At 44.7% G+C, this 27,665-nt stretch overlaps 1 protein-coding gene across 1 annotated transcript in view; it reads right to left on the reverse strand.

Moving 5' to 3' along the window:
• LOC115138350 (receptor-type tyrosine-protein phosphatase gamma-like) overlaps positions 1 to 27,665 on the reverse strand; it is a 263,743-nt gene that overhangs the window by 23,592 nt on the left and 212,486 nt on the right. Inside the window, exons 6-12 of the mRNA XM_029675127.2 lie at positions 25,127 to 25,193; positions 19,314 to 19,471; positions 15,601 to 15,793; positions 6,623 to 6,807; positions 2,755 to 2,863; positions 2,352 to 2,401; positions 1,007 to 1,781 (exon numbers count right to left, since the gene is read on the reverse strand). Of these exons, the coding sequence (XP_029530987.2) occupies positions 1,007 to 1,781; positions 2,352 to 2,401; positions 2,755 to 2,863; positions 6,623 to 6,807; positions 15,601 to 15,793; positions 19,314 to 19,471; positions 25,127 to 25,193 (1,537 nt within the window). The remainder of the gene's footprint in view (positions 1 to 1,006; positions 1,782 to 2,351; positions 2,402 to 2,754; positions 2,864 to 6,622; positions 6,808 to 15,600; positions 15,794 to 19,313; positions 19,472 to 25,126; positions 25,194 to 27,665) is intronic.

Below are 27,665 nucleotides of genomic sequence, written 5' to 3' on the forward strand. Positions count from 1 at the left end.
GGATGAGAGAGAGTGGGAGATGAGGAAGTAGAGAGTGGGATAGATGAGGAAGTATAGATGAGGAAGTGGGATAGATGAGATGAGGAAGATGAGAAGTAGAGAGTGGGATAGATGAGGAAGGAAGATAGAGAGTGGGATAGATGAGGAAGTAGAGAGTGGGATAGATGAGGAAGTAGAGAGTGGGATAGATGAGGAAGAGTGGGATAGAGATGAGGGGATAGATGAGGAAGTAGAGAGTGGGATAGATGAGGAAGTAGAGAGTGGGATAGATGAGGAAGTAGAGAGTGGGATAGATGAGGAAGTAGAGAGTGGGATAGATGAGGAAGTAGAGAGTGGGAGAGATGAGGAAGTAGAGAGTGGGATAGATGAGGAAGTAGAGAGTGGGATAGATGAGGAAGTAGAGAGTGGGATAGATGAGGAAGTAGAGAGTGGGATAGATGAGGAAGTAGAGAGTGGGAGAGATGAGGAAGTAGAGAGTGGGATAGATGAGGAAGTAGAGAGTGGGATAGATGAGGAAGTAGAGAGTGGGATAGATGAGGAATTAAAGGGATTGGGAAAGAAGGAAGGAGAGAGAGTGGAGAGTCCTATCCTACAGAAACATGTATCAAACACACATCTTTAAACTGCAGTGGCAGTTTAAATGCTTTAACTGCCCTTACAACAGTCTCACCGCATGTAGAGAGCTCTCCTGGGCAGATTGTTCATTTTACTGAACTCCACACCTCCTGTATGTCATTCAGTATAACCTACGTGTGTAGGTGTTGATGTGGGTGTAAATGGGTATGAAAAAGCCTCCCAACTGAACCATGGTGTGTCCAATACAAGGCTGTCATATTCATTTCCACTTTATAGTCATATTATTAAGAATCCCATACTGATGAAAGGAAAAAGACCACGTGGAGACAGCGAGTACTATTTGGTCTCGGATCCAACCCTGATGCCCTTTCATTCTTTTACTCAGATTCAAGATGAATTGAAAAGTACCTACTATAATGAGTGTTCTCACCTGTGTGTATGGAGAAAGGCCAGTGGCTCTTGTTCCCTCCTGTGCTAGGTCTGAGAGTTGGGGAGGGGTTGTCTGGGGCGGGGAACTCTGCCGGGTCATTCCCTGGCTCCATGGTAGGGGGCACCACTGTGTCTGTCTCCACCGCGCTCTGCGTGTGTGTCACCAACGGGTCCTCCACAGCACTAGAGGGCGTAGTGCTGCAGGTGTTATTCTCCCCTGCTTCTCTTCCTTTCTCTTTAGCAGTCGAGGCTGGGGCGGCCGTGGGCGGCTCCTTCACCACTGTGCTGTTCGTCTGCTTCTCTACCTTGTCCGCCACTGTCACTTTCTTCTCTTTCGTCTCCTTCTCTTTCTCCTCCTCGTCTTCCTCCTTATCCTCCTCTCCTTCCTTCTCTCCCTCCTCTCCCTCACTTTTTGCACCTTTCTCCCTGTCCTCAGCTCCCTCTCCGTTATCTTTGGCTGCGTCAGCACTCTGGCCGGCTGCAGGTTCGGTGGTGGGCTGACGAGGGGGGGCCGTGGTTGGATTCTGTCTGGAGGCGGGGGCTTTGGTCGGCCACACAGAGCTAGGGAAGGAGGAGATGACCCCACCACTGAACCCCAGCCCAGCCAGGAGGGTACTGGTCACCACGGACGCCACCGTCGCCTGGCTACCACTGGAGGACGGGCCAATGCCCGTCGCCATGGAGACGAAGGAGAAAGGGAGGCCGGAGGAGGTCCAGGTGGAGGAGCCGGAGCTGATGGGAGCCATGTCAGCTGAAGAGGCCGGAGAGACGGTGGGCTAGAGAAAGAAACAATAGGCGAAAAGGGATGAGAGGGTAAGAGAAGGAGGGAAAAGAGAGAGAGACATGGCTCACAACACCTCACATCATGATGTATCCCTTCCTACTTCCTCTTCCCGGCCCCCGTTGCTTCACTCTGCAGCGGGAGCCTGGGCAGGAGTGGTAGTGGCACAATTGAGGTAGCCCTGGGAAGCAGAGACAACAGCCCCCTGCACTGCAGCACAGCCAACCGCGACCACAGCCTCTCTCCCTCTCCCCACCATCCACACACACCAGGCAGGCAGGGGAACCATGGTGGAAGAATATTTACATGCCTTATTAATCCATCAGTAATCATGTAAATGTAGAATTGTTTCATCATTTGAAAGGAGAAATAAGTCAAGAACATTATAAGCTATCGTCTGCTCAATATTGCGATTTCATTGACATCTGTGGACTGACAAGTAGGCTAATTGAGAGTATCTGAGTCACAGTGGATGCATGCTCTCCAGCACAGAGGTTTGATAATGAGACAGTGCTGCTTCCTGCTGGAGAGAGGGAATACTACAGAGTGTTCACTCAACACTCACCATCCCTGTTTTCACTATCCTTGTTCCTTCAAATATCCTGGTGGTGTTAGCTGAAAGGAGACCATAACATTAAAACGTGTTAACCGATGATGAAACAACATATATTCTACTGAATAGACAGTGTAATACTGTATTGATTCTAGCTGTGCAACAAATCAACACAGGCATTTAGACAGACAAGAGATATGTGATGAGGAGGGGGAAGAGCAGAAACAACTCTGGATCACCAAACAAGACAACAAAGGAACAAGACAAGAGGCAAAGAGATGTGAGATCAATAGAAACTGAGCGATGCAAAGTGACGAAATACATACAGTTTGTTTTTACAAAAGTGAAAAGAAAAAATGAAGGAAAGAGGATGATGAGGAGGATGATGACAATGAGGAAGATGAGGAAGAATCACCTCTGAAGAGCATGCTCTGGCTGAAGTCACTGCGCATGTCGCTCATACACACAGCCTGCACCCGGAACAGGTACAGCACGTCAGGAGACACCGGAGTGATGACAGCTTCCTGTAACACACAGAACCAGGGGACCGTCAGCAATACACAAGAGCACCACACACATCTAGAAGTGCACACTGACACTCGCGCATTAAAAGATAAATTGTGTCCCTGTGTTTTTGTCGGGGATCACAGACTGTTTGATCCAGAGAAACAAAAGGAGGATGTGGTTGAAAAAGGAGGATGTGGTTGACACAGCGATGCTCACACACACATAGTAATCATCTGTGCTCACACACACATAGTAATCATCTGTGCTCACACACACAGGAGGTGGAATCGTCTGCAGAACACTTCCCCTAAACCCATGTAGCTAGTAGGCTGTCTGCTATACTGGAGGAGTGTATGTACCATAGAAATACCATTCTATTTCTATGGTGTGTACTCCTACACTTAGGGAGGGTGGCAAGAGCACATAGTAATGCACACCCGCCCGCACACACACGCACACACGCACGCACGCACGCACGCACGCACGCACACACACACACACACACACACACACACACACACACACACACACACACACAGCTATGTCTTACTATACTCGTGAGGACTTTTTGGGGACAAACAATTGATTCCCGTTCAAAATCCTATTTTCCCTTACCCTAAACCTAACCCTAACCACTAACCTGTAACCTTAACCCTAATTCTAACCCTAACCCTAAAATAGCCTTTTTACAAGTGAGGACCGGCAAAATTTCTTCACTACTCTGAATTTTTGTTGGTTTATTATTCTTGTGTGGACTTCTGGTACTCACAAGTATAGTAAACTGTGTACACACACACTTTGATGAGTTCTGGCTACCTTCCCGGAGAGGTCACACAGCTTAGCCTAGAATTCTGTCGTGGCTAAAAGGATGACATAACACAGCCTGCCCCCAAGACCCCAACACAGCACAGAAGGCATAGGTCACAAAAGGAAGGTTAGAGAGTGGTGAGAAAATATACTCTCTCTCTCTCTCTCTCATTCTCTCTCTCTCACTCATTCTCTCTCTCTCTCTCTTCTTCTCTCTCTCTCTCTTTCTCTCTCTCTTTCTCTCTTCCTCCTTCTCGCGGTCTCTCTCTCTCCTTTCCTTCTTTCTGTAGACAACAAACACTGGATTTACCACAGAGTATTGAGTGGTAAGATTGTGGCAACACTAGCAAAAATACATAAAACAACCGAAACCCTTTCTAATTAGGACGCAATGTAAATCACCCTGGCTGAATATGGGCGGTAGAGACAGGGCTGAATTACGCGTCACATCGTAATGTATCCTTTCCTATTTCCTCTTTATGGTGTACGCGTTCCAAATCACACGCCTGAACTATCCCCACGGCGGGGAGATGGAGGTCCAATCCACAGCTAAATGCATGAGGAATGGCTATTATCATAACTCACATTCTCTGGTGTCCGATCGCCAGGGAGGGCTCGCCGCACAACTAAATCTTACATTAAGTAATGGCGTTTGTTCTCCCCTCACCACCACCACCTCCTCCCTGATTTATGCATGTTCCGCACAGTTGAATTCAGTTAAGGATGTGTCTGCCCTGTTCCCAGGCGGTTATTACAAGTGGAGAGGGCTGTAAAGACTGACGGCAGGCAGCAGGCAGGAAGGCGGGGCTGGAGCAGGGTTGGAGTGGTTTAGTAGGCTTCTCCATGGATTCTAGCGACAGGTTTCATAAAGCCTGGCTGTACCGGGAGCCCCCTCATGGTGGTGGCCAGGGAACAGACAGAGAATACACATGGAAATGACTATCTGAAAAGAAAAGGAGGAGAGATGGAGGGAGAAAGAGAGAGAGATTGAGTGGGAGGTAAGTGATGGAGAGAGAGAGTAAAAAGAGAGAGAGAGAGAGAGAGAGAGAGAGAGAGAGAGAGAGAGAGAGAGAGAGAGAGAGAAAAGGGAAATATATGGAGATTGAGAGAAATAATAAAAAAGAGAACAGGAAGGAATGGTGAGAGGAGCGAGAATGGCTGAGACAAGAGAGGCTGTGGTACATGGGGAGATTAGATTCTGTTAATGATGGGCAGCCCTCAAAGAAAAGAACCACCACGTCCCTCCTCTGTTCTCTCCTCCGCTGTCCCTTGTTCTCCCTCCCTCTATCAGCAGGCAGGAATCCCTCCTCATTAAATCCCAGCCCCCAAACGGAACACAATGGCAGGATAGAAAAAGAGCTGTGGGTTTTAAAATGCCAGTGCTGCTGCTGCTAAATGGCTGGGGGTGGCTCTGATCCTTACATTGGTGTTTCATAATGCAAGTTCCAAGGTCAAGCTACCAAAAGTGTCACTACAGTAGGTCTCCACACGCAGTCTAATATGCAGCCAATTTATCATCATTTTTCAGTCTACCTCACCAGTTTCTGCATTGTCACTGTGTGTGGTAAAGTAATTGAGGTGTGTTAATGTAGTCTCACTCATTCACTCACTGTCTTGAAAGTGTGTGTGTGTGTTATAGAGTAACTGACCAGTTTGTGTTAACCTCTTCAACCTATGGGGGCGCTATGTCATTATTGGATAAAAAAACGTGCCCGTTTTAAGCGCAATATTTTGTCACGAAAAGATACTCGACTATGCATATAATTAGCAGCTTTGGAAAGAAAACACTCTGACGTTTTCAAAACTGCAAAGATATTATCTGTGAGTGCCCCAGAACTGATGCTACAGGCGAAACCAAGATGAAACATCAAACAGGAAATGAGCTGAATTTTTGAAGCTCTGTTTTACTATCGTCTCCTTATATGGCTGTGAATGTGCCGTGAACGAGCTTATGCTCTCTGCCGTTCGTCCAAGATGTCTGCAGCATTGTGACGTATTTGTCACGTTTTAATGACTTAATATATATATTTTTTTTTTGTGTGTGTTTTTGTTCTTACCCAAACGTGATGAAGAAAACGGAGCGATTTGTCAACACAAATAATATTTTTGTAAAAACTGAACATTTGCTATCTAACTGAGAGTCTCCTCATTGAAAACATCTGAAGTTCTTCAAAGTTCTTCAAAGGTAAATTATTTTATTTGAATGTTTTTCTGGTTTTTGTTAAAATGTTGCTTGCTGAATGTCAGGCATAATACTATGCTAGGCTATCAATAGTGTTACACAAATGCTTGTTTTGCAATGGTTGAGAAGCATATTTTTGAAAATCTGAGATGACAGTGTTGTTAACAAAAGGCTAAGCTTGAGAGCAAATAGATTTATTTCATTTCATTTGCGATTTTCATGAATAGTTAACGTTGCGTTATGCTAATGAGCTTGCGGATAGATTTACACAATCCTGGATACAGGTTTCTTTCGTAGCTAAACGTGACGCAGAAAACGGAGCGATTTGTCCTAAACAAATAATATTTTTGTAAAAACTGAACATTTGCTATCTAACTGAGAGTCTCCTCATTGAAAACATCTGTTCTTCAAAGGTAAATGATTTTATTTGAATGTTTTTCTGTTTTTTGTGAAAATGTTGCCTGCTGAATGCTAACGCTAAATGCTACGCTAAATGCTACGCTAGCTATCAATAGTGTTACACAAATGCTTATTTTGCAATGGTTGAGAAACATATTTTGAAAATCTGAGATGACAGTGTTGTTAACAAAAATCTAAGCTTGAGAGCTAGCATATTGATTTAATTTCATTTGCGATTTTCATGAATAGTAACGTTGCGTTATGGTAATGAGCATGAGGCTGTATTCACGATCCCGGACCCGGGATGGCTCGTCGCAACAGGTTAACGGACAGTAACATTTGTGTGCATGTGCATGTGTGGGCGAGTGTGAGTGTGATGAAAACGGACCAGTTTGTTTTGGCTGTCGGTGACGTGTGTCTCCTCGTAGGACTCATCGTGTTTGGTCCAGCTGTAGGAGATGAGGAAGGAGATGATTGGCGGGTGGTAGGTGAACTCTGGCCGGGTCCATCGCACCACCAGGGCCGTGCGGTTCAGATGCTGCACCTTCATGTTGATGGGAGCACTGCTGCACACTGAGAGATAGAGAGAGAGGAGGGAGAGAGAAAGCGAAAGAGAGAGAGAGAGAAAGAGAGTGAGGAAGAGAGGGAGAGAGAGGGGAGGGAGAGAGAAAGCGAAAGAGAGAGAGAGAGATTGAGGAAGAGAGAGAGAGAGAGAGAGAGAGAGAGAGATGAGAAAGACAGGTACAGGGAGGGAGTAGGGGGGATGTGGGAGACAAAAGAGAAGGGAAAAAGAAAGAGGGTCTTACACTGTGGTCCGACAACGATCTGGAGTGTCAGACAAAGGACTGCCGGAGGACAGGAGAACCCACCACACTCGCATGGACACACATATGTATGCATATTCACCCCTCACACACACATACAGTACATGTAGGCACTTGAGATCGATGAAAGAGCGAGAGATGCAATGAACAGAGAGCGAGATAGATACCGAGGAGAGTGAGAGTGGGGAGTTTGAGGTAGCTCTGTGACTTATGGAGCTGTTCCACCAGACAGCAGCATCCGTCTTAGGGCTAAAACAATACAGGCTCATATATACGTGCCTCCAGGCCTTCCATCTAGGTTTTATATCTCCCTATTCCCTATATATATGTATGCCTCCATAAATCACATAGTTCATAAGCAGTGTTGTTCCCTCATGTGGCCACTAGATGTCTCTGTTTGACCAGCAAACAGAGTGCCGAGTCCTCAGCTCTGCAAGGTGTTGCACGGCGTCAAAGACAGCTCCATGGCTCTGTAGTCTCCACAACAGAGGGGTTCATTACTGGTCATGTCAGAAAGCTGAAAACATCACCTCAATAATCAAACCCTGTTTTATTCACAGGGAAATCTTCCGGAGATCTGCTTTATTTCTCCCAGAAGTCCCTCACCTGAACAGACGTCATTCCACCCATTGAAGACAGACAGACTAGACAAAAGAACCAAATGCTGCCTACATTTCTATCATCAGCTTTATTATTAATAAGAGTCCGAAGATGAATTCAACACACTGTCTAAACAAACAGCCTTGATATGTACGAGTACATTCACTGTTATTGTGGAATGATAAAGCAGGCTCATGAGAATAGCCTGTTATGAGTTGTGTGTGACTAAATTCATTAGTCATAAATAGCAGCAATGCGGTCATCCAATAATATCCTGATGAATAGTGGCTGTGGTTTGGCATTATTAAAGTGATTAGTCTCTCCCCCTGTAATGTCGCCTGGCTGGCTGAGCCAATGGAACCTGTTTGACCTCCACACACACATGGTGTCCTCTAGATAACACCCAGCTGTGGTGGGTCAGCCTGCACTGTCACTCAGCACGTGTGTGTGTGTGAGAGAGAGTGAGAGAAATAGAAAGACAAGAGAGAAAGGTGAATAGGGGACAGTAGGTAAGGGGGCATCGCTGTGATGAATGGCATAAGAGGATCTCTCCTTCATCCCTCCCAGGCCCCATAGCCCCTCATGACTCCACTCTGATAGCAACAAGATCTCACGTTCTCACTTCAGTATTCAACGTTTGCCCAGAGAGGGGGGGGGGGGTAAATGTCAAAACTGAACGATTAAATTTAGCGATTCATTCCGACTGGTTAACGTAAGGGTTAAGGTTTGGGATAGGGTTAAAATATATACAGTACTGTGCAAAAGTTAAGCAGGTGTGAAATAATGCTGTAAAGTAAGAATGCTTTCAAAAATAGACATGTAAAATAGATTATATTTATTAATTAACAAAAGGCAAAGTGAGTGATCAGAAGAAAAATCTACATCAAATCAATATTTGATATGACCATTCTTTGCCTTCAAAACAGCATCAATTCTTCGAGCTACACTTGCACACAGTTTTGAAGGAACTCGGCAGGTAGGTTGGCCCAAACATCTTGGAGAACTACCACAGTTCTTCTGTGGATTTAGGCAGCCTCAGAATTTTCTCTCTCTTCATGTAATCCCCGACAGACTCAATGATGTTGAGATCAGGGCTCTGTGGGGGCCATACAAACACTTCCAGGACTCCTTGTTCTTCTTTACGCTGAAGTTCTTAATGTTTGGGGTCGTTGTCATGTTGCAGAATAGATTTGGGCCAATCAGATGCCTCCCTGATGGTATTGCATGATAAGTTTCTGCCTGTACTTCTCAGCATTGAGGAGACCATTAATTCTAAACAAATCCCCAACTCCATTTGCAGAAATGCAGCCCCAAACTGACCATTCTTCACTGTTGCCTGCAGACACTAATTTGTGTACTGCTCTCCAGTCCTTCGGCGAACAAACTGCCTTCTGCTACAGCCAAATATTTCAACTTTTGACTCATCAGCCCAGAGCAACTGCTGCCATTTTTCTGCACCCCAGTTCCTGTGTGTTCGTGCATAGTTGAGTCGCTTGGCCTTTTATCCAAGTCGGAGGTATGGATTTTTGACCGCAAATCTTCCATGAAGGCCACTTCTGACCAAACTTCTCCGGACAGTAGATGGGTGTACCAGAACCCACTGTTTTCTGACAATTCTGAGCTGATGGCATTGCTGGACATCTTCTGATTGCAAAGGGAAGTAAGCATGTGTATTTAATCTGCTGCAGTAAGTTTCCTTGGCCGACCACTGAGTCTACGGTCCTCAACGTTGCCCGTTTCTTTGTACTTCTTCAAAAGAGCTTGGACATCTGGACATCTGGAAACCCCTGTCTGCCTTGACATTTCTGCCTGGGAGAGACCTTGCTGCTAATGCAGTATAACTACCTTGTGTCTTGTTGCTGGGCTCAGTCTTGTCAGGGTGTATGACTTGACAGTAAACTGTCTTCAGCAACCTCACCTTGTTAGCTGAGTTTGGCTGTTCCTCACCCAGTTTATTCCTCCTACACAGCTATTTCTGTTTCAGTTAATGATTGTGTTTCAAACTACATATTGAATTGATGATCATTAGCACCTGTTTGGTATAATTGTTTAATCATACACCTGACTATGTTCCTACAAAATCCCTGACTTTGTGCAAGTGTACCTACAAGAAATTATGCTGTTTTGAAGGCAAAGGGTGGTCACACCATATATGGATTTTAATTAGATTTTTCTTCTGTTCACCCACTTTGCATTTAGTACATTGATATATATATATTAGCATGTATTTTTGAAAGCATTCTTACTTTACAACATTTTTTCACACCTGCCTAAAACATTTGCACAGTACTGTATATATTTTTTTACGAGTACCTAGCACTGGGATTGAACCTGCGATCCTCAGAGCTGTAGCTCATGGTTCAAGCACTTTCTCTATCCCCATCCTCAACACCCTAGCAAGCCGCAAGCCTACTAGGTGGTAATAGGCGCTCACGTTGACCCTAGTGGATGGTACTGAAGGCATCTCTTGACATCCTGGGGACCTGGACAAACGTATAATACTGCAGTGGTCTGGTGTGACCTGGCTGCTGATATATGGGAGATGGCAGCAATAGTACAGCAGAGTGCACACTAAGTTATTTCAGAGCACCTAAATGAATACTAAATGAATTCTAATTGTGACCATTACTGAGATATTGGGCTCTCCAGGACCTGGTAATGTTTCCTGATTTCCCTTTTTCATAAGCAGCAATTCTACAGGCCAGCAGGCTGGATCCAGGTGAGAGAATAGAACAGCTCCTTGACCAGAGACTTCTAAGTAGTCACTCAGTTCTTCACTGGAGCAGGACATAGCATACCATTCCTCTTTGTGTTTCAAGGGCAGAGTAAAGAGTAAAGGAATTCAGACACACACACACACACACACACACACGCACACAGGGGAAAGGTAGTGATGGCAAAGGGGACATCATTCTTTCATACTGGCTACCAAAGAGGAGAGGAGATGTGAGAGGCAGTTTAAAGGCTGAAGGTGATCTGTGGCCCTGCGCTTACCTGACCATGCTGGTAGATGAATGGCTAATATGAAGGAGTAAGAGGACAGTGAGAGAGCCAGCTACCTTACTGGAACTTCAAAGAGCGCACTTCAGGATGTATGTCACACAACTAAATAATTAGAACATTCCTGCGGGGTCAGAACTGTGTAATAGCTACAGGTAACTGCCAAAATAAAGGAAACACGGCAGTAAATGAGGGATACAAAGTGTACTGAAAGCAGACACTTCCACACAGGTGTGGTTCCTGAGTTTATTAAGCCCTTAACATCTCATCATGGAACAAAAATGCTCAGTTGCCCATTATATGAGCTACCATGGCTAGAAGAAGAGATCTCAGTTACTTTGAAAGAGGGGTCTCAAATGAGCATAGGGGTTTTAATGTGTGTGTGTGTGTGTGTGTGTGTGTGTCTGTGTGTGTGTGTCTCAGTCACCAGATCTCAACCAAATTGAACACTTATGGGAGATTCTGGAGCGGCGCCTCAGACAGTGTTTTCCACCAACATCAACAAACACCAAATGATGGAATTTCTCGTGAAAGAATGGTGTCTCATCCCTCCAGACACTTGTAGAATCTATGCCAAGGCACATTGAAGCTGTTCAAAAACGAACTCAGTGTGTTATGTCAGCTGACCTGCGTTAAACCATGGCTTGCCATCCCTTTGCTTGTTGTCTCTTAAAATCCTAACTACTGTAGGGGGGTTGGGAATAGATCCAACACCAGACTCTCCATCCCCTTCTAAGCCCACTCCAAACCCTTGTGTTTGTGGAACAGATCAGTTCTGGGTTAATTCACCCCGGCTAAAGCCACTGGAGCTCATTTCACCCCTTAGGCTTCAATTCCACGCCTCTATTCTTGGAAAGAACGACAGCCATCACACACTCTCCATCCCAATTATCATCCACCCCTCCATCCCATCACTCTCCGGGTCACAGCTCGCTGTGCCGCCAATCAATTTCCCACGCCCATAAATGGAAAGAAATGATTGTTTGATGGATGATAAAGAAAATCTTCTAAGCTTTTTTTCTGTGGATTAGTGAGTTATTGAAGAGCACATCAATTAATTCTAAATGAATTCTAATTGCGATAATTACTGAGATATTGGGCTCTCCAGGACCTGGTTTCCTGATTTCCCTTTAACATTAGCAGCCATTCTATAGGCCAGCAGGCTGGATCCAGGTGAGAGAATAGAACAGCTCCTTGACCAGAGAATTCTAAGTAGTCACTCAGTTCTTCACTGGAGCAGTTCACACAGAGGCTTGCGAAAGTATTAACAACCCTTGGCATTTTTCTTATTTTGTTGCCTTACAACTTGGGATTAAACTAGATTTTTTGGGGGGGTTTGTATCATTTGATTTACACAACATGCTTACCACTTTGAAGATGCAAAATATGTTTTATTGTGAAACAAACAAGAAATAAGACAACAAAAAACGAAAACTTGAGCGTGCATAACTATTCACCCCCCCCTCAAAGTCAATACTTTGTAGAGCCACCTATTGCAGCAATTACAGCTGCAAGTCTCCTGGGGTATGTCTCTATAAGGTTGGCACATCTAGCCCATTCTTTAAGGCAAAACTGCTCCAGCTCCTTCAAGTTGGATGGGTTCCGCTGGTGTACAGCAATCTTTAAGTCATACCACAGATTCTCAATTGGATTGAGGTCTGGGCTTTGACTAGGCCATTCCAAGACATTTAAATGGTTCCCCTTAAACCACTCAAGGGTTGCTTTAGCTATATGCTTAGGGTCATTGTCCTGCTGGAAGGTGAACCTCCGTCCCAGTCTCAAATCTCTGGAAGACTGAAACAGGTTTCCCTCAAGAATTTGCACCATCCATCATTCCTTCAATTCTGATCAGTTTCCCAGTCAATGCAGATGAATGACATCCCCACAGCATAATGCAGCCACCACTGTGCTTCAGGGATGCTGTTCTCTGGGTGATGAGAGGTGTTGGGTTTGCGCCAGAAATAGAGTTTTCATTGATGGCCAAAAAGCTCAATTGTAGTCTCATCTGACCGGAGTACCTTCTTCCATATGTTTGGGGAGTCTCCCACATGCCTTTTGGCGAACACCAAATGTGTTTTCTTATATTTTTCTTTAAGCAATGGATTTTTTCTGTCCACTCTTCCATAAAGCCCAGCTCTGTGGAATGTATGGCTTAAAGTGGTCCTATGGACAGATACTCCAATCTCCACTGTGAAGCTTTGCATTTCCTTGATGGTTATCTTTGGTCTCTTTGTTGCCTCTCTGATTAATGCCCTCCTTGCCTGGTCTGTGAGTTTTGGTGGGCGGCCCTCTCTTGGCAAGTGTTTTGTGGTGCCATATTCTTTCAATTTTTGAATAATGGATTTAATGGTGCGCTGTGGGATGTTCAAAGTTTCTGACATTTTTTTATAATCCAACCCTGATCTGTACTTCTCTACAACTTTGTCCCTGACCTGTTTGGAGAGCTCCTTGGTCTTCATGGTGCCGCTTGCTTGGTGGTGCCCCTTGCTCAGTGGCGTTGGAGAGTCTGGGGCCTTTCAGAACAGGTGTACAGTTGAAGTCAGAAGTTTACAAACACTTAGGTTGGAGTCATTAAAACTCGTTTTTCAACAACTCCACAAATTTCTTGTTAACAAACTATAGTTGGCAAGTTAGGTCAATTTAAAAGCAATGATACCAAATTCTAATTGAGTGTATGTAAACTTCTGACCCACTGGGAATGTGATGAAAGAAATAAAAGCTGAAATAAATCATTCTCTCTACTATTATTCTGCCATTTCACATTCTTAAAATAAAGTGGTGATCCTAACTGGCCTAAGACAGGGAATTTTTACTTAAATGTCAGGAATTGTGAAAAACGGAGTTTAAATGTATTTGGCTAAGGTGTATGTAAACTTCCAACTTCAAGTGTATATATAATGAGATCATGTGACAGATCATGTGACACTTATATTGCACACAGGTGGACTTTATTTAAGTAATTATGTGACTTCTGAAGGTAATTGTTTGCACCAGATCTTGTTTAGGGGCTTCATAGCATAGGGGGTGAATACATATGCACTTTTCCTTTTTCTAAATGTATTTTTTATTTGAAAGTCATTTTTTTCATTTCACTTCACCAATTTGGACTATTTTGTGTATGTCCATTACATGAAATCCAAATAAAAATCAATTTAAATAAAAATCATTTAAATTACAGGTTGTAATGCAACAAAATAGGAAAAACGCCAAGGGGGATGAATACTTTTGCAAGGAATAGTTTTGAAAAGCATTTACTCCTGAGGTGCTGACCTGTTGCACCCTTGACAACCAATGTGATTATTATTATTTGACCCTGCTGGTCATCTATGAACATTTGAACATCTTGGCCATGTTCTGTTATAATTGCCACCTGGCATAGCCAGAAGATGGCCACCCCTCATAGCCTGGGTCCTCTCTATGTTTCTTCCTAGGTTCTGGCTTTTCTAGGGAGTTTTTCCTAGGGTTTTAGGCTGGGTTTCTGTACAGCACTTTGAGATATCAGCTGATGTAAGAAGGGCTTTCTAAATCAATTTGATTTGATTTGCAAGGCACTGTTGCATACCATTCCCCTTTGTGTCTCAAGGGCAGAGGGGATGGAGCAAAGGATGCACACACACACATGTACACACACATGTACACACACATGTACACACACATGTACACACACATGTACACACACACACACACACACACACACACACACCTGCACTTAAAAACCTAGAGCAAAATTCATTTTCAGCCTGATCGCTTTCACAGAGGTGACAGGCACACGGGTCCGGCAACACATCGAGCTGGAGGTAGAGAAAGGCTGCAGTCTGTTCTTCATTTGATGGAATTGTGTCATTTGTCAGTTGTGACACACAATGAGCTATGAGGAAGAGTGCTGGATTGGAACGTTCCCTTTCTACTGGGCTCCTTGAGGAAGCATGATGCTAGCACATTGTGATTGTGCTTTCTTGGTGTCGTACAGTTTTGGAAGCACTGAAGTGCACGCATATACGCACGCACGCACGCTCACGCACACACACACACACACACACACACACACACACACACACACACACACACACACACACACACACACACACACACACACACACACACACACACACACACACACACACACACATTGTCTGTAATGCAGCAGGGGCTGTGGAGTAGAGTGAATAGGTGGCATATGGCAGGTCCCTCTACAGGCCCACCGTTAGTCTGCCTGTCTTCACTCTGCTCCCCTCCTCTCTTCTCCTCTCCTGTTCTGTTCATTTCTCCCCTCAGCCTGACGGATGCGCCCCCAGAAAATGTGCACAACAGCAGCTTTCAAGGACACACTTCTTATTGTCTGTGTACATTACAGTAATGTGCGTAGGTGCATGTACAGTGTTTGTGTGTGTGTTGGGGGAATGTGTGTGTCTTCATTTTCTATATTGACATTAAAACTAAACGATGGGGACGGCAAGCAGCCAGAATGGTGTGGTCATGCAGTTCGGACAGATGCTAGCTGACTGTGTGAGAGGGTCGCAGGAGACGTGAAAGTGTGGTAACCACACTCCGTGCTGTGTAGGGAGACATGTTGTACTGGAACCAGTAATGAGCCAGTAAAAGACTGGCCACTCGTGGGCCTCCCAGTACCGTATGGTAGGGGAGAAACACTCCTTGTTTGTCCCAAACCAGCAGAGAACATTCCAGAATGGCAGAGTCAGGATATGTTGGATTGTACCTCAGGGATTCTGAGGCATTCATATCTTGGTATGAGCAAGTGTTCACCGGAGAGCAACAATGTGCCCCTATCTTTGAATACAATTTTACTCAAAAGTCTCCTTAAATGTCTAAAAATGAACACATTTTATGCTATTCACCTTGGTGTTACTTTGAATAAGCAGCATGTGGATTGGACTGGAACCACGATGGGCAGTATCAGATCATGTGTGTGGTCTTGCCTTACCTTTGGATGCCTCCGTTCCGTACGGGTTGCCCAGGCTGTCCATCAGGTCAGGTAGCCAGGCGTCTCTGACTGCGGACTTGAAGACGTCACGGTTGTCTAGGCTCTGGATTGGCCGGAAGTTGCTCCTCAGGTATTCCACAGACTTTACATGGTCCTGCTGCTCTGTGGTGAAGATGGAGTAGAACGCCTCCAGCTAAAATAAAGAAAGAAAGAGAGAGGTAGAGAAAGAGAGAGGTAGAGAAAGAGAGAGATCGAGAGAGATAGAGAGAGGAAGACGGAAAAACACACACCTTAAGGAGGAGAGAAATGACCATAATACATGTTGAGGATATTGAAACCTCTGACATCATGTGAACTGGAAAATTGAATTCATGAGCTGATTTGTTTTGTTCATGGCATCTTTCAAGCAGCCAATGCCCAGTGAGATCCTATTTTCCTTTGCCCATACATATGTAATGCTGTAATCTTGTTCCTAGCTGAGAGTCTAAGAGGCGTGAAGGGCCAAGCTAGCCCAGCCTAATCAGGGGAATAGCGTTCATGAAGCAAACAGAAAAACATGAACAGCTGTCCCCCTCCTCTCCTCTCCTCAGCCCAGAGAAGAACAACCACCACCACAGAATAACCACTATCTGACCAGGAGCAGGGACCCAGGAAATAATCACAATAATCTGCCGAGTGGTTTAAGAGCTGCTTAAGATGATGAGTGCAAAGTCTGTCCGTCAACATCATGATGACACGCTAACGGCTACAGAAACAACATGAGCTGAGACTGATCATGTGAAAAACACACAGTCGATTTCGAGTGAGAAAAAAGCGGATAGAGAAAGAGAGATGTAGCGAGGGAGGGTCTCATTTCCTCAGTGTGTGATTTGGTCAGGGAGTGGGAGTGAGGTTGTGGGATAAACAAGCAGTCGGTATGGTTACAGAGAGGGGGTTGGAACACTTCCCTGTCTGCTCGGCTCTGTGTGTGTTTACTAAGCAGACTGAGACTGGAGACCGAGGGAATACTCAGCTCAATGACTACCCCCTTCAGTGGCTGTGGAGGGTGTGTGTGTGTGTGTGTGTGTGTGTGTGTGTGTGTGTGTGCACCACAGATTTCTCTCATTTGACACTATAGGGAAGATGTATTCCAGCAGAATAGTAACGTATCTTCCATTCTTTGACAGGCCACATGTGATGTCCCTTAGGCTGAGCCCTTCTATAGGCTGCATTGGCCATCATGGCTGATCTGCTAAACATCAGTAACCTCCAGCCCTGGCACAGACAGCACAGGCTCAAGCCAGGCCGTGTCGAAGCAATACGCTGCTCTCCACCAAATCTCTTAATCAGACTAGAATCTGCTAATCCCTAATATGGCAACACCCTCCTGAAAAAGCAGCTTATTCGGGTTGAAATCTCTTCCAGGCCTGCCAGAGGATTTCTGTCTTTGTGTGGAAATCACAGTGCGATTGGAGACTAATCCTTCCAGGAGTGACGCCGCACACACACACACACACACACACACACACACACACACACACACACACACACACACACACACACACACACACACACACACTTCTGTGACTAGTGAGGAAGGCATCTGTGATGGGGAGAGCAGAGGGTTAAGTGGCCTGGCGTGGCACACACACACACACACACACACTCACACAGTCCAGATGTTACAAGTGGAAGCATTTTAGGCGGAGCTGTCGCTATGGAATAGCTGAGCATCGATCTGCTTTAAAAGCCACCCTTAAGCTACATCTGTCACTCCCAATGACCTACTTCCACCACTGATCAAGAACAAAAGACTGAGATGGAGGGAGAGAGATGAAGACATAGACAGACAAGGGAGAGGGAGGGCACTGTCTTCTTTCCATGTTCTTTCATCTTGGCCAATGATGTTTTCTTCAAACCTCAGGACAGGGAAGGTGGTAACAATAGACTTCAAAGCCGAGTTGAATCAAATAAAAAAGATTGACTAATGGTCAGGGGTAAACATCCGGAGGATAGAGGATGGAGGATAGGAACGGTAATGATAAAGGATCAAAGTGACAGGAAGGAAGGACATGCTGCCTGGATGGATAGAGCCCCTGTAAGTCCCTGTCCTATTCATCAACACGACTCAAACATCTCCCTGATTCTTCATCACCTCTGATGTGTCGACCCGGGTAGCTAGCTAGGTCTCCGCCTCTCAGGAGAGTCTAAAAAAATACTTCTTATACCAGGAAGCTCTGTAGAGGTGCTGTGAAAACCCCCATTGTATATTCCATATATATCCCAGAACATTATTCATTGTTGACTGGATCTCAGGCAAAATCAAATAATCCGAAAGGTCAGGCTCAGAGTTCCTCCATGCTGCTTTTCATCTTCTCTACTCTGCCTCTCTGCTCTCTTCTAATTCAGAGGATGACACCAGACAAATCCCCTCTACTCTGCTACGAGACACCTGCTGTCTTCTGGTGAAGAAGCACCATTCACCTTGAGCTCCCATAAACACCCTATTGTAAAACATGTCTGCCATTTATCATTGTATTCAAGAGTAAAATAACATTTGCTCATTTTAAATGATCCATCTACATAATATTGGAAATGTCCCCCATTAGAAACTGTGTTCATTTTACAGTAGTTTATAACAGCAAAGGTGTGCCTATCTTCTTCTGGCTGTGTGTGTGAATAACCGTTTTCTTTTTAGCTGTATACAGACAGTGGATGTCATACTGGTTTTAAACAGGTTTTAAGTGTATGTAGATAGTCTTGTTGCCGTACTGTGCATGCAGCTACTGTGGCCGCCCACCTTTCTGCTAGCTATTGAGGGTGCATAGACCTATGTACCAGTGTGCCATTTTGCATTCAGCAGTAGGTTATGCTGTTGCTTATGGGTGGTTTGTCTTCAGCTGAGCTCTATGTAGCAGCTCTATGAAGCAGCCAGTATGTGATTTAGCCAGCCAGTATGTGATTTAGCCAGCCAGTATGTGATTTAGCCAGACAGTGTGTAAGGGGAATATGAAGCTGACTAGCGGTGAGGTAGTGATATTCAATTGGTACAAAGCTTTATGTATGAGTGACCTATCTCTGCGTGGGCCCAGAGCCAGCACCTCTCCTCCACAGCTTTTGAGCTGTCTGGTCCTTGACTAAGCTTTGGCAGATAAACGCGGTCTGCCACTGAGCACGCTCACAGGGGGCAACGCTCGACCACCCCTCAACACCACAGCCCACACATTCCCTCTCTCACAGTCCTTTTCCTCCTCTTCCTCTGCTTCTTTCTCTCTTTACCTCTCCATCTCTAGCCATCTCTCTTTTTCTCTTTTCTCTTCTTTCTCCCAATATCTATTTCTCTCCCTTTCCCTCTTCCTCTCCTGCTGTGTCCCCTTTTATATAAAGCCAATACTTCTTCCACATTTGGCTTCTTCCAGCCGCACTCTTAAGTAAACTCATTTGGCCTCATTAGAATGTAAGTTTGACAAATGTTCCCTGGACTGTTGGGGAGGAGAGAAGGACCCAGCGAGGCCAGGAACTGCACCATCCCATTACTAGCCATGTTTGTCTCAACCCAGTCACAAATACAAACATCACACATTAGGTACGTATGTGAGAAAATTACAGCTCCCGGAAGAGGGAGGCCATTAGTCAGAGGAAAGAAGTCAGTGTGTTGTGTGTGTGTGTGAGAGAGAGAGAGAGAGAGAAAGAGAGAGAGAGAGAGAGAGAGAGAGAGAGAGGAAGTGACTCACCTGTTTGTAGGAGAGGAACACAGGTCTGTTGAAGACGATCCACTCTACCACCTTGCTGCAGGGTGGGGTGGTGAGAGAGCCTGTGTAGCGATAGTAACCACCCAACGATGACGGCAACAGATCCCTCAGAACAAAGGGCTCCAGGAAGGTTTCTTTCTCTGTGGGAGAACAAGCACAAGGAATCAGTATTGACCATTCAGTCACATCACATACAGACACTATAAACATGTAGTATATATCTATACTACGATGCTTGTGAATGAGAAAATATCCTTTTTGATTGGAATAAACAGGGTCATGGGGATTTAGGTATAACCCTCTAGTACTGATGTAAGTCGTAAGGATTATTCAACCAGGCCTGAGACAGAGCTGCTGTGTGTAACCACTGAATCTGGCCCCAGTGTCCCAGGCTACATCAGAACCCAATGGAAGACTCAAGATTGACACAAAAATTCCCCTCTTATAGCTGATCAATCCCACTGAGGACAATCCGCCCATTTCCTTCCAAAATCCTTTTGTGATGGCAATGCTTACCAGTCAAAGACAACGATGGTATCCACACTTTGCCCAGGATAGAGATAAAGAGAGAGGCAAACCTCTTGTGCCATAACTTTTCATGACCAACAATGAGGAGTCTACCCACAACCCCTCAAAAATAGAGACAACAATGTAAATAACCTCCAAAGATGTGGAGAGGAAACAAAACAAAATGGCTGTATGAATCCTCCTGGCCCACATTTTCAATACATAACTAAACTGGGAATCCTATTGAGCAGGGGTGAAAAAGGGGCTTAGCGTGGTAGCAACGCACCACGAAGCCGCATCAGATTGGACGTGAATGGGAGAGCTGGGGGATTAAAGCCACTGCTGGAGAATGGAGGACAGAGAGAAGCAGGCACAGTAGCAGGGAAGGCACTATACTACTGCTTCTACCACAGCTGTACCACTAGCTAGGTTCACATGCTGTACTGTAGTCTACTGTACACTAAGCTATTTCAGCCTTTATAAATTCATTTCCAATCAGGGTTGGAGAGTGCAGAGTCAGTGGAGACTTCAAAGCCACTGTGAGACGCTGAATTAATGGACTTGTAATGCCAGTGAGGAGCGGGGAGTTCATTTCAGCACTGTCACAGGAGACCACTGAGAAAGAACGGTTCACTGAGCTAACAATGAGCTAACACTGAGCTAACACTGGACAATGTACATATACTGTACATACAGTACATGCAAGAGAATACAATGACGTACAGGGTTAGGGGAGTACAGTATGTCACCTCATCAGCCCCCCTCTCCTTTACGTCCGTCATATCCAGCATTAAGACACCACTGTATCATACAGCTGGGATGTGTTTATTAGTAGATACTTGAATCACTCCTAAATCTTCATATTATGCCCCAGTACTTTTTCACAGCTCAAATCCCCACGTCGTCAGACAGACAAAAGTCTGTGGCTTACGGCATATTTCAAATCAAATCAAATTGTATTGGTCACATACACATGGTTAGCAGATGTTAATGCGAGTGTAGCAAAATGCTTGTGCTTTTAGTTCCAACAGTGCAGAAATATCTAACAAGTAATCTGACAAATTCACAACGATTACCTTATACACACAAATGGAAAGGATGAATAAGAATATGTACATATAAATACATGGATGAGCGATGGCCGTGCGGCATAGGCAAGATGCAGTAGATGGTATAGAATACAGTATATACATATGAAATGAGTAATCTAGGATATGAAAACATCAATAAATGGCGTTATTTAAAGTGACGAGTGATACCTTTATTAAATCCATTACTACATTTATTAAAGTGGCCAGAGATTTGAGTCTGTATGTTGGCAGCAGCCACTCTATGTTGGTGATGGCGGATGTCTGATGGCCTGGAGATTGTTTTTCAGTCTCTCGGTCACCAGCTTTGCTGCACCTGTTCTGACCCCACCTTCTGAATGATAGCGGGGTGAACAGGCAGTGGCTCGGGTGGTTGTTGTCCTTGATGATCGTTTTGGCCTTCCTGTGACTTGTAGGGGTCTTGGAGGGCAAGTAGTTTGCCCCCTGTGATGCGTTGTGCAGACCTCACTACCCTCTGGAGAGCCTTACGGTTGTGGGCGGAGCAGTTGCCGTACCAGGCGGTAATACAGCCCGACAGGATGCTCTAAATTGTGCATCTGTAAAAGTTTGTGAGTGTTTTAGGTGACAAGCCAAATTCCTTCAGCCTCCTGAGGTTGAAGAGGAGCTGTTGCACCACCTTCACCTGGCTGTCTGTATGAGTGGACCATTTCGGTTTGTCCGTGATGTGTACGCCGAGGAACTTAATTTTCCACCTTCTCCACTACTGTCCTGTCGATGTGGATGGGGGGATGCTCCCTCTGCTGTTTCCTGAAGTCCACGATCATCTCCTTTGTTTTGTTGACATTGAGTGACACGTTATTGTCCTGACACCACACTCCAAGGGCCCTCAACTCCTCCCTGTAGGCCGTCTCGTCGTCGTTGGTAATCAAGCCTACCACTGTAGTGTCGTCTGCAAATGTGATGATTGAGTTGGAGGCGCGCATGGCCACGCAGTCATGGATCAACAGGGAGTACAAGAGAGGGCTGAGAACGCACCCAATGTAGCCTATGATTTGCATGTGTAGATGGGCACCCACTGTACTGAGTGTACCTTACAGAGTCTCCTGCACTCATCGCGTTTATTCAAATAGGAAATGAATGAACAAAGGATTTTCATCGTTCCGGTAAGATTAAAGCCAGACAACGCCTTGGGCGTCATTTAATGTACATGCATGTGTTGACTGGCCCCAGCTTAAATCCACTCGCAACATCTATCTCCTGCACAAGAGATATCTGAGCTGTAAACTACACACAGACACATACAGTACACATGCAAGGTCTCACACAAGCACAAACACACAGATACTCAGAACTGTGTCTGTAAGCACTCGGCGTCTCCTGATATGTGTCCTGAGGACGTGTCTTTGCGCCTAGATTCTGTACCGGCCCTTGACGTATAATTAAATATTAAGACTAAGTAACCTAATGGATGATTACTTGAGCAGACAGATTTCCTGTTCCACAGGCCCTGTGCTTAATAAAATAGCAGAGGAATGAGCTCCGTCGCCGCCACATTCATAATACAATTAAAAGGCCTTCCTTTGAGCCACAGGAAACACACAGAGCCATTGAAAACAGTGGATGGCTTCACAACGTTCTCACAACAAATCTTCCTCTGACACTTCTAACAAGTGTTGGTTTGTGCGTCTACGTGTGGATGGATCCCAGGGAACGGGATAGGATGTGTTGCAGTGTGAGGATTTATTTCAGCAGTGGTGGCAACGATTGTGAGAAAGGTTGGTGGGGGGGGGGGGGGGGGTGTTGTTGGACGACTGTGAGAAGGTCACTTCTGGGGCATTCTGACAGGAATGCTTGAAAATTAAATGATGTTCTCTTCTTTTGTTTCATTTTATCTCTTGAACCCAATGACATCACCAGACAATTCTATACTAACCCCAGAGATGATTGATCTAGAGTAACATTACTGTTTCATAGCTGACAATCTTTACATTCATCTATTAATAGGGTTGGCTCATAGAGATGGTTAGAAAACGCAACAAAGTATCTGTCCCATTATGGCGTCTGTGAGCATGGGTAGTGCTATTGAGCCCATCTCCACTTTGAAGTAGTCAATGTTCTTCTTCCACTACTTCCATGAGATGGGAAAACACACTGAAAGGGTCCACACTGCCACCTGGAGTGTGTTGTTTGAACTGGTTTAAAGCCAATTTGAGGATTTACTGCCACCTGCAGTTATGGAATGTGTGCTCAAGAGTATAATACATTGTCTGTTCCTTCCTACTGACCTGGATGGAATTATGTGATCCTTCCTGAACCCAACACAATGCCACAAATGTCTCATGTTTTGAGGGAACGTACAATTGGCATGCTGACTGCAGGAATGTCCACCAGGGTTGTTGCCAGAGAATTGAATGTTCATTTCTCTATGCGAAGAAGATGTGTCGCGCTGCATGAGGCAGATGGTGGTCACACCAGATACTGACTGGTTTTCTGATCCACGCCCCTCTTTTTGTTTTGTTGGTATATGTGACTAACAGATGTATATCTGTATTCCCAGTCATGTGAAATCCATAGATTAGGGTCTAATGAACTGTAACTCAGTAAAATCTTAGAAATTGTTGCATAATTATTTGTGTTCAGTGTAGTTACATTGGAGGTTTCTGAAACGATCTGATGAGAATCTGAGGAAGATATGTAACTTGTTGTAACTTGTCCCTGTGATATTAAATGTCTCGGCAGAATAAAAATAACTAATAATAATAGTATTTATGTTTTTCAGTGGCGCCAACGATTAGCAGTGGAGGTGTGGCGCTGCTAAATGAAGATAGGGGAAACACTGTGTTGGAAGGAATAATTGTGTAGAATTTAGCATGTGTTTTGCTATTTGTTTGCTGGAAGTTTGTGTGTGAGTTTGTGAGTATGTGTGTGTATGAGAATGCTTAATTCAAATCCATAAATCTTGAGAATCTCCCTCCCTCCGTGCCTGTCCCCTCCCTGTCTGGGGGCGGCAGAGCTTAAAATACATCTCTCCATTCACAACTGGGAGACAGCAAGAGACAGGCCTGTCAGCGGGGGAGGAAAGGGGGAGATGAGGGAGGCGGGGGACCCCACGGTCATATCTGTCTCGGATAAAGACAGTGCATATCTCACCCCCCGTCACGCTGCCTGGCCCTGGGCACGCCACAGTCTGCCTCCTCTCTCCCAGCCTTAGCTCTTCCTCCCTCTCTTCTCCCGTCACACACACTCCCTTCTGTTCTGTTCTCTCCATTCACACGACCTCCCCTTCTCCTCTCCTCCTTTATACTGCCATCATCACACTCCCTCTGTCCTGTCCTCCCTCACGTTCCCTCCCATTTCCCGTTTCCAGTCACACTCCCTCTCTCCTCCTCTCTCGTCCAATCATATCTCCACCCTCTCACCACAGGACACCGCCAGAGCCCTCAGCAATAACACATGGCATCAAAGACACGAAGGCAACGGGACTATCATTGTGACTGTCATGGTGACTGTCATTGTGAAATTGACGGGGAGGATAATTATGATATTGATGATGATGGCTTTCACTGGTTGCACAAAAAAATAACGTGACGACGAAGATTGTATCATCATCATCATTACTGTCATTACCATCATCATCACCATCTTGCAATATAGTTCTGCATTGTTTTACGATACAGATATATAGCTCTGTCTGTAAGACAAATTCTTATTGTATTAGTATTTCAAAGTTACACAGTCCTTCTACATCAGTGAGAGCTCAGTGAATCAAAGATCAGAGTAGTCTTTATCTTAGCCTGTCGAGTGCCTTAAGCCTTCACCCTTATAACACAATTCCTGTCAGATTTAGCAGCTTTATCTCATATCAGAGTTCAAACAATTACCCAACTATAATCACTACACCAAGGACACACCCATATCCCTCTGGTCTCATCCAGACAAGGCTTGAATTGTATCTTGCAGATCTGCTAAAAATTGTGGGCAGAACCAATATTAATATTCCTAATAGTTTATTTTGTCTGTCGGGACTCCTGGGGGCAACCCGGGGTATGTTCGATAATTAGGCAGTTGCAAAAAAAATGGACTACCCAATTACTGAAACACGAGTGAAAAGGAGATATTACGGTGTTACCTGCAACCTTGCAAAAATAATGTTGTTATCCTCAATGAACAAATGTTGGTCAATGACTGGTCAATTCATAGTCCCTCCTGGAATGATTGGGTGATGGAAGTGTCACTCACCATGATGGACTACGCCCCTCAGGCCATGGATAATGGGGTCCACTGCTGGGTTGTCCTTCAGTCCCACCTGACAACAGGAGAGGAGAGAGGAGCAGGAGACACACATTAGAACCTGGGTTATATCTAATACATTGAAATCTAACATTTATTCAACACCCTCTGATACTTTCACCCAAGAAAGACAGAAAACAGTAGTTACAGAAAGAGAATGGAGGGCAGAGAGAGAGGGAGAGAGAGTGGATAGAGAGGGGGGAGAGAGGGAGGGAGGATAGAGAGGGGAGAGAGAGGAGAGAGAAAGAGAAAGAAAGAAAGAAAGAGAGAGAGAGAGAGAGAGAGAGAGAGGAGAGAGAGGGGGGAAGTCAATTTCTTGTAGAGTGAGTACAATCTCGTATGGTGAGAACAATCAGAGTCAATCAGAAGTCTGTTTGACCTGAGCCGGAGGAGCAAAACACATGACGTCAATGGACTCTATAACTATGTAGGTCATACAGCTAGCCAAACAGGCACGCACTCAGGCACTCAGAATATGGTTTTAAAACACAGCTGAAATGGGGTGACAGATAGTCCATGTCTGTGAGCAGCAGAGCAGCAGGTAAAGTAGGGAGAAAATGACTGTGATTAGCACTACTGAGAGCTGGAGGAAGATGCAAAAATACACATCATTACCCTACGTCATTATTTCATCTCACAGAAAGGTTGAAAGGAGTGTTAAAAACAGGATTGCTATCTTTTTCCTGGCACTCAGCAGGGGGAGACAAGGAAAGGAAGCCATCTTTAAGTATTGGGACAAAGCCCCACACTGAGCTTCAACACACTTCCCATGGTGTCCTTTCCTTTTCTCCCCACATGGAGAGACGAGGAAGACCCCTCCTGCAGGACATCATTGTAAATAGCATCAGAGACTAACCTAACAGTTACAGGTGCAACCTTCCCTGCTACCTTCTTTCCTTCCTTCCTTCCTTCCTCACCCTCCCAAGGCACTCCTTTGTTCTTCACTGACCCACTAAGTCCATGGTCTTAATTTTTCAACCATGTGTACATTTCTGAGTAAATTCTGGCATACTTGGATTTGCTTCCACAACAAATTCTTAGGATTTATACATACAGTGGGGCAAGAAAGTATTTAGTCAGCCACCAATTGTGCAAGTTCTCCCACTTAAAAATATGAGAGAGGCCTGTAATATTCATCATAGGTACACTTCAACTATGACAGACAAAATGAGAAAAATAATCCAGAAAATCACATTGTAGGATTTTTAATGAATTTATTTGCAAATTATGGTGGAAAATAAGTATTTAGTCAACTACAAACAAGCAAGATTTCTGGCTCTCACAGACCTGTAACTTCTTCTTTAAGAGGCTCCTCTGTCCTCCACTCGTTACCTGTATTAATGGCACCTGTTTGAACTTGTTATCAGTATAAAAGACACCTGTCCACAACCTCAAACAGTCACACTCCAAACTCCACTATGGCCAAGACCAAAGAGCTGTCAAAGGATACCAGAAACAAAATTGTAGACCTGCACCAGGCTGGGAAGACTGAAACTGCAATAGGTAAGCAGCTTGGTTTGAAGAAATCAACTGTGGGAGCAATTATTAGGAAATGGAAGACATACAAGACCACTGATAATCTCCCTCGATCTGGGGCTCCACGCAAGATCTCACCCCGTTGGGGTCAAAATGATCACAAGAACGGTGAGCAAAAATCCCAGAACCACACAGGGGGACCTAGTGAATGACCTGCAGAGAGCTGGGACCAAAGTAACAAAGCCTACCATCAGTAACACACTACGCCTCAAATCCTGCAGTGCCAGACGTGTCCCCCTGCTTAAGCCAGTACATGTCCAGGCCCGTCTGAAGTTTACTAGAGAGCATTTGGATGATCCAGAAGAAGATTGGGAGAATGTCATATGGTCAGATGAAACCAAAATAGAACTTTTTGGTAAAAACTCAACTCGTGGTGTTACTACTATGGAACATATGAATTGTTGTTTAATATTTTGTTCATCAATAGATTTAGTTTTTTTTATCTCCTGCCTTGGTATTGGCTCTGAGTTTAAATAGGCTATGATGTTGTGATTCTATCACACAGCAATACTGTAGCCTGCACATACTGTCAAATATTTTAAATTGGCTACCAGTCTATTTACTTTCGAGCACGTTTGGCTATTGAATGAGCGATGGATAAATGGTAGGCTAATAATGGTTGTGTAGCGGGAATAAACCAATAAACCAGTCATGTCACAAAGCAGACATGTCCTGCAATGTGATCATGATTTAGGCCTATCTAACACAAGTACAAGAAACACATGCTGCCACATGGACTCCTCACCATCTGTTTTATCATTAGGCGTACGCTATACTGTTTTTATTAATCAACCATTTTTATAATTCACTTCAAAATAACAATATTTGCTTGGAATACAATTGATCAACCAATAGAAGTTGTACGAAAGCATGGTCGGAGTTTTGCGCGACGATACGCACACTTTACCGTCAAGTTCAAAATGGATAAATACCAACTTTTGCGGGGGAAAAA

The sequence above is a fragment of the Oncorhynchus nerka genome, linkage group LG2, assembly GCF_034236695.1.
Source record: "Oncorhynchus nerka isolate Pitt River linkage group LG2, Oner_Uvic_2.0, whole genome shotgun sequence".
Classification (NCBI taxonomy): domain Eukaryota; kingdom Metazoa; phylum Chordata; class Actinopteri; order Salmoniformes; family Salmonidae; genus Oncorhynchus; species Oncorhynchus nerka.